At 40.7% G+C, this 6,862-nt stretch overlaps 1 protein-coding gene across 1 annotated transcript in view; it reads left to right on the top strand.

Annotated features, from left to right (window-relative positions):
* Positions 1 to 5,238, top strand: part of LOC137967246 (small glutamine-rich tetratricopeptide repeat-containing protein alpha-like) — a 19,543-nt gene extending 14,305 nt beyond the window's left edge. Inside the window, exons 10-12 of the mRNA XM_068813764.1 lie at positions 690 to 758; positions 1,753 to 1,883; positions 2,766 to 5,238. Coding sequence (XP_068669865.1) covers positions 690 to 758; positions 1,753 to 1,883; positions 2,766 to 2,791 — 226 coding nt within the window. The 3' untranslated portion in view covers positions 2,792 to 5,238. The remainder of the gene's footprint in view (positions 1 to 689; positions 759 to 1,752; positions 1,884 to 2,765) is intronic.
* The last annotated feature ends 1,624 nt before the right edge of the window (positions 5,239 to 6,862 follow it).

Here is a 6,862-nt window from a genome sequence, read left to right as displayed (position 1 = left end):
CGAATTGTCTGCGTCCTTTTTGATTGGCCAAAGTAATTACTTTGGTTTTGGTTTTACGACACTCATTTGAAAACCGCTCTATAGGCTTCCAGGCTATTGCTATATTTATTTGAGAAAATTTAGAAAATATGTCGTCGTCACTTTAATTCTTTGCCAAGAAGATAAGCAGAAAAATAGTAATCCGTTGGTTTATTTCCCCAGTGCATGCTGGCCCACTGGTCGTGGTTATCAAAACCCCAGGGATGTGAATCGTGAACTTCCTGCTGCTAGGGAAATGAAATAATGCAAGGCAAAGTTCCAACAAGCGGGAGTCAATAATCATTGTTTTATTTTTGAAAAAAAACCACAAATCATGGAAAATCTTCCCCACTTTACTTTGTTAAAGGCGGCAAAGACAGACTCGCGTGATTTCAATGAAGTGTTGTAAGTCAAAGGCCAAACTTGTTCCTCCTATCAACTAAAACAATCACAGAAACTTGAACGAACCAATTAGAACACGGGGAAAGTAATGAAAGTGCCCCCAAGTGCAGGAACAAGTGCGAACCAGCTACTGCCTGAAGGAAAGACACTTCAAAACGAATCTGGAATTGCTTCCTACGCTCAACCGAAAGTCGCTCTGTTCGAGTCGTTTAGGAAGCTTAGTTGTAACTAACCTTGTCTGAATGGGTTTTTTATTTTATTTTAATCAGGATGACAAATATGATGACTGCCAGCGGGGGTTCGGGCGGCATGGGTGGCGCAGCAGGCATTTTTCAAGCGTAAGTTTGGTGTTATTTCTTCCTCCAATGTAACTTTGGCCCTGGCCAGGATGATTGAACAAAATTATTCTATTGGCGTGTGTCTTCAATGGTACTCAGTCCCCCGATCCTCTGGGATTAGTATGCTTCTAAAAATAGTTCTCCTTCTTTTTCATTTGAAATAATACGTTTCAAATAGTCGCTATCCCTGTTGTAATGCTCTCGACATAAAGGGTATGAGAGGCCTAGAGGACACTTCAGTTAATTGCTGCTCTCGTTGGGTGTTCCTTCCAACTGATATTTAGCCCTCTAGAGAAGAATCTGGTGTCTGTTCCATCCAGATCTGTCTTCATGAAATTTAACTGTATAGGGCATACAGTGCCCAGCAAACGTTTTGGCTCATTCAGCTGGACCTATCGTTTTCTCGCCTTTTTTTTTTTTTTTTTTTTGGACGCCGTGTTTGGATACGCATTTGCCCTCTAGATCGTAACGCTCTATGCTTCTGATTCCGGCACTGGGCTTAGCTGCAGAACACTTAACCTAGTTAGCGGTACTGCATCCAAATGGCCGATTATTCTGTAGTTAAGTAAAAAAAAAAAAAAGTAAAGTCTGTTTACGAGCCAAGTGACCCATCAGAGCCGGAGCTCATCCCGGTTTCTGTGGCATGAAGCGACTAGGAGTATTTTTACTCCCACCCGGATGGGATGCCAGTCCATCGCAGGGTTACCCCCAGCATTTCGCCGGTACCCATTTATACACCTTGGTGGAGAGAGGCACCGTGGGAGTAAAGTGTCTTGCCCAAGAACACAACACAATGTCCCCGTTCAGGACCCGAACCCGAACCCGAACCCGAACTCGAACCCGAACCCGAACCCGAACCCGAACCACTTGATCCAGAGTCGAGCACACTAACCATGATGCCACCGCGCCTCCCATTCTGTTGTTAAACCCTCTTGAAATTGCCTTTAAAGATTGTTGAGATCGTAATTGGGGACTTGTTGGTTTATTTGTCAAGGGCCCAGCAATTTGGTGAACAGATGCAGAGATCCAATCCAGAGCTTTTTGATGAGCTCAGAGGTCAAGCCCAAGAAGCGGTCGACCAACATAGAACACAGAATAGAAGCGAAGGTCAAGACCCTCAGACAGGTCAGAATCTTAAGGAAAGGTTTCTTTTTCATAGGAGGGGAAACAGAATTTTCAAAATCCCAATTTTTGCCATCCCAGGGAATTCGATTAGAGCCGTTGTTAAGGACGTTCGCGCGAAAATTTTCTAACATTGAATTTTTTCTGTAAATTTTACCATTGAAAGATGATGAGTTAGTGATGTCAGAAATGTAAAAAAAAATGGGGGGTCACCGACTTCGTTTTGGAGAGAACATGCCCAAAAGAACACCCTAAATCTGAAAAAATCCGGCTTCTTTAGCGAATAAGGCCACAGTGTCTGTAAGCCCAAAAATATTGCAATTACATCTTTGAAGTGAAATGTTCTCTGCCAAACTTTGTTTAAGTGGACCCATCAAGTGAATGTAGTTAACTGTTGAGGTTCCTTAAAGGACAATTTCGCATTTAGCGACCATAGTTTCATGTGCCTTGCAGCCGCAAGTTAGCTGGATTCCATGTCCCGAGGGCACTGAGAAATCTTGAAATTTTTTAAACTTCCCACATTGATTTTTTGTTCATTTTTGGACAATGTGGAGATAATTGTAGTCAGCCAAAATGCTTTGAATTTTTTTAAATTTTAGCTGATTGCATTCAAACCAAGTTGCATTAAAACTGTTGCTATTAGTAAATACAGCGTCCCGAAGTGTCGTATCAAATGAACATTGTTTGCAGCCTGCGTAGCAAACGTTTCGGTTCTTTTTGTCCGCGCGAAAAATGGGGCGAGAACACGGTTTTGTCTCGCTCCGTTTTTCGCGAGGCCTAAAAATGTCTCCCTCCATTTTTCGAGCGGCCAAAACATCGAAAATCCACTGAAGCGATTGCTACGCATGGTACCTTGTTTTCATTCGTTTTGTTCATTTATTTCAGACGACAAGGATCCTGATCCACAGTGAATATTTTATTTTCCTGAAAACACCTTTATCCCAACTCTCAAGCAGTAATAGACCATTATGACATTCGCGTGATCAGAAACCGGCCTTGTGGATGGTAGCGAGGCCGCCTCGTCTTCAGACCGGCCTCTTTGTTTTTTGTTATTCTTATCCTTTTTAATGCTCGCCAATAGGCAATTTTCACGAGGCGTCATTTGACTACAACTACCACAATTCAGTTTGTTTTTCTTTTCTTATTTAAATTTTGTATTCCCAGTGGGGTAAAAATAACAATAGCTATAATTAACATGAGACAAGCGAAACCTGAAGGATTCTGGTACTTGTAGTCATATGGCGTCATCATGCAAATGTCCTATTTTTGTCTTTTTTCTACCCAGCCTCCTTTCCATTTTAAGACCAGGTCACTGAGCACAATTTTAAGCTGTGCCTTCTAGCAGAGGTAACCATCAAAGTATACTTTGCAGTGGCATTAATTTTAAGAAATCTGCCTGAGATTTGCCCTTCATAGGGAAATGGCCCACACGAGGAAAGTGGAAAATCTTACCTGGGAGTTCAACCAACTACTTTGGGACCCACTCTCGTTCTAGGGGTAAAGCATAGATGATTTTCTCGAGCACTGCAAATTAAGCTTCGATAATTAATCCTATCGTTACTAAACTTACGTCCATACGCCCTTTGCGTGTATTTTCTAATAGAAGACCTGCAAGCGAGCTTTACAAGCAGTCCTCGCAATCTGTTTGCTATTAGAGAGCTTTAGATTCTACGACGAGGACGAGAACGAGTACGAGTTTTGACTGCCCGTTTTTAGCGAAAATACTAAGGAAATTTATAACCCGTGCGCTTAATCTTACTCTTTGTTAGCAATATAGGTTGCTCAGTTATTCTTATTGCTGGTAACTGAGTCTTTTTGCTAATCAAAAAATGCCAAACTGCTACCGTGTTGTTGACTTGTTTTGATTCGACGACATTTTTGCAAAATCTCGTACTAAAATGACGACGGCATCACGTTTTTCCAGCCAAAATGACGCTGGATTGCGCGCGCTCACTGTTGTCTTATGAGAAAATCTCGTACTCGTAGTCGTTCTCGTACTAGAATCTAAAGCTCTCTATTAAACCATCGACGGCACGGTTTAAAAAAAATTAAAGGTGGCTCAGAATGTGCCTTAATCACACAGCGGCCAGGTTTAGTCCCCCACCGAAACTCGTTCCCAAACATGTCAACTCGAGGCTCCGGGTACGAAATAAGTAAGGCCCATATCGCTTCTGAGGTAAACGGGCACTGAATAATAAATTAATCTGGCCTTTAGCTCCGAAGAGTGTCGCTTATAGATTTCACGCGGTGTAACTGCAAACGATCTTACTCGTCAATGGGGAATCCATTAGCCCTTTCATTCCCACTATCAAAACGTTCATTCTCCTCATGAGAATTTGGTGTTATGTGAAGATCACACCAGGCGTGACTTCTTAACCTGATAATATTCTTCATTCTCAATACCTACGTCACTGACATTTCATTGAAATTGTGAGGAGAATTTACGTAGCGATCACTCCTGGGAGTCTAAGGGTTAATAAGGGCGAAGGGGCGTTGACGATATCTACGTAATGCTTTGCTTCGCAAGAGTGTCATGTGATAGGGGTTCCCTGTGGTATCACTTGTTTCTAGAGGTCAAAATGATGTTTGACATCTACAGATACAGATTTCAATTCATCTGTATGGGACAAGCGCGCTTTTATTTTAAAAAACACTGAAATGGGTATAAAACTGACAGAAATGAGCTCCATTTTTACAAGGAAGAGCGTTACAAGACGTACGCTAGTCTCCACTCTTTGCGGGTCTTATCCAAGCACGAAATTGTAGAAGTTTAGCTTTCTATTATAGTGATGGCTACCTCTACTTTAATATAAAAATAAGCATCCAGTATGGTATTTGACCATTTGAAAAGAGACACTCTTGTCAGAGAGTAAACTTAAGCTATCAATTAAAGTGAGTGGATTTTTTTTTTTTTTTTTTTTTTTTTTTGCTGTGTAAATTTTTGGGATTCATCGGAATAAATGGTAAATTAACAGTATGTTTCTTTCTCAAACGTTTTACTATAAAAAGTGTCAAGAATTTCGTTCGTTGTACTGAAGACATCGTTATGGAGGGGTTCGTTAAATCGAGGTTACATTGTAGGAAGGTTTTGGTTTCAGACTCGCTGAAGAACAAACGAACAAAACAATCAGGGTCAGGCGCAGCTATGGCAACGGCTCTCGTGACTGGTTCAGGAAACAATGAACTGTCACAAACAATGGAATTCGAACCCATGACCTCTGCGATGTCAGTACAATGCTCTACAAACTGAGCTACGAAGTCTCAAGGTTGAGAGCAAGTCAATTTGTTGGGCTCATTTGTTTCCGGGAAGGATTCGATGAACGGAAGGAAATGGATGTGTATTTGAAGTACGGGTTATGGACAAAAGAGAGAACTGATTGATCCTCTCATTCAGCTGGACAATTTAAGGCGCTGTTACACTGACATGTTTCGTGCAACTTGTCTCGCAATGTTTTGGCGACATTACGGCGGGACAAGTTGAACGAAACATTTCACAGTGTATCATACCCTGCAACGGCCAAAATCGTTGTGAGACAAGTTGCAAGAGCCCTTGTCGAGAGTTCGGCAAAGATTAAGTTCTACTTTTCGTGCAACTTGTCTCGCAACAATTTTGGCCGTTGCAGGGTATGTTACAATGTGAAATGTTTCGTGCAACTTGTCCCGCCACAATGTCGCCAAAACATTGCGAGACAAGTTGCACGAAACATTTCACAGTATAACTGCGCCTTTAAGGAGATGTTGCTTTTTTAAATTCAGGTGGCTCCAATGCCTTGCTCTACTCTTCTCTAAACTTGACGCTTCCATGAAGCGTACACTGGGTTGTCTGTGGTACGTATTACAGAAAAAAAGAAGGCACTGAATTGTGTGGTATTGAACTGCAGCATTCCAGTTAAGTTTTTCAAGTCGGGGGTCACTAACACCATTTGAGGGGTCACCCAGATGTCGTGCCAGCAGAGGCCCTTTTACTCACAGGCTCGCATTTTTAATTATTTTGTAAGGTCCTGTCCCATTTTGAGGTCTTTTAGTTTTTTAAGCTTTGGTAATAAATTCAGTTTACAGATAACAAAACACGCTCTTGAGTAAAACTCACTCGTTTCTTCCTTAAATAAATAGTCTGCAAAAAAAGTAATTGCAAATTGCTCTGACGGACGTTTTCCTGCATGTCTTGCAGTTGCACTAAGCAAACGTTTATTGCACACACTAATAAGATGTTTCCGCTTCACAATTTTTCTTCGTTTTGGTCTAATCTGATGTCAGGTCAAAACATTTTTTAGGCTTTACCTTTGCACCAAAAAGTACCGTAAAGGCCGGGAGTTAACAGAAAAAGACAGATGAAGAAAAAAAAATAACATAATTTTTATATAATTATAACTCTGAATCGAATTCTCATCGAAAGATTAGTGACAATCGATCGTAAAAACTCGAAAATTTCTGCAGTCTCTGACTTTATGAATGAAGTAAAAGGCCATGATGTTCTGTCAAAAGTAAGAACTAGGCAACCATAAAGGTGCACGTGATCACGTGTCAACTGAATGAACTACGGGAAAGAATGTTAATCGTTCGTCGTTTTCAGAGTAAAACAACGTACTTTTTAGCCAAGAAACTTCCGTCTTTGGTTTTTTAATTTTGTTGTAATATTTAAGTGAATATTGGCATTTCGTTTGTCGGATTCCTGAGAAACGTATCTATTTTGACTTCAGGGTGAACTATTTACACAATCGCGAGGTTGAGCGGCCACGTAATTGAAAATCTGAACATTTATGAGATACAAAAACAGACTTGCGAATTATCGCAAATCACAATTCTGACAAGCACAAAAACAGAAGAAATGGTTAATAAGTATGAAGTTTGTTACTATCTGAATGTTTTTGTGTTATAGTAAAGGGATATATTTTCACGCAAATGGTGTAATTTCATGACACTCAAAATTCACAAAAAGCGTGAGTTTCATGTAAACAATCTTCGCACTAGTAAGTCGTAGC

Source organism: Montipora foliosa, chromosome 8, assembly GCF_036669935.1.
Source record: "Montipora foliosa isolate CH-2021 chromosome 8, ASM3666993v2, whole genome shotgun sequence".
Lineage (NCBI taxonomy): Eukaryota > Metazoa > Cnidaria > Anthozoa > Scleractinia > Acroporidae > Montipora > Montipora foliosa.
This window is presented reverse-complemented; position numbering and strand designations above follow the sequence as displayed.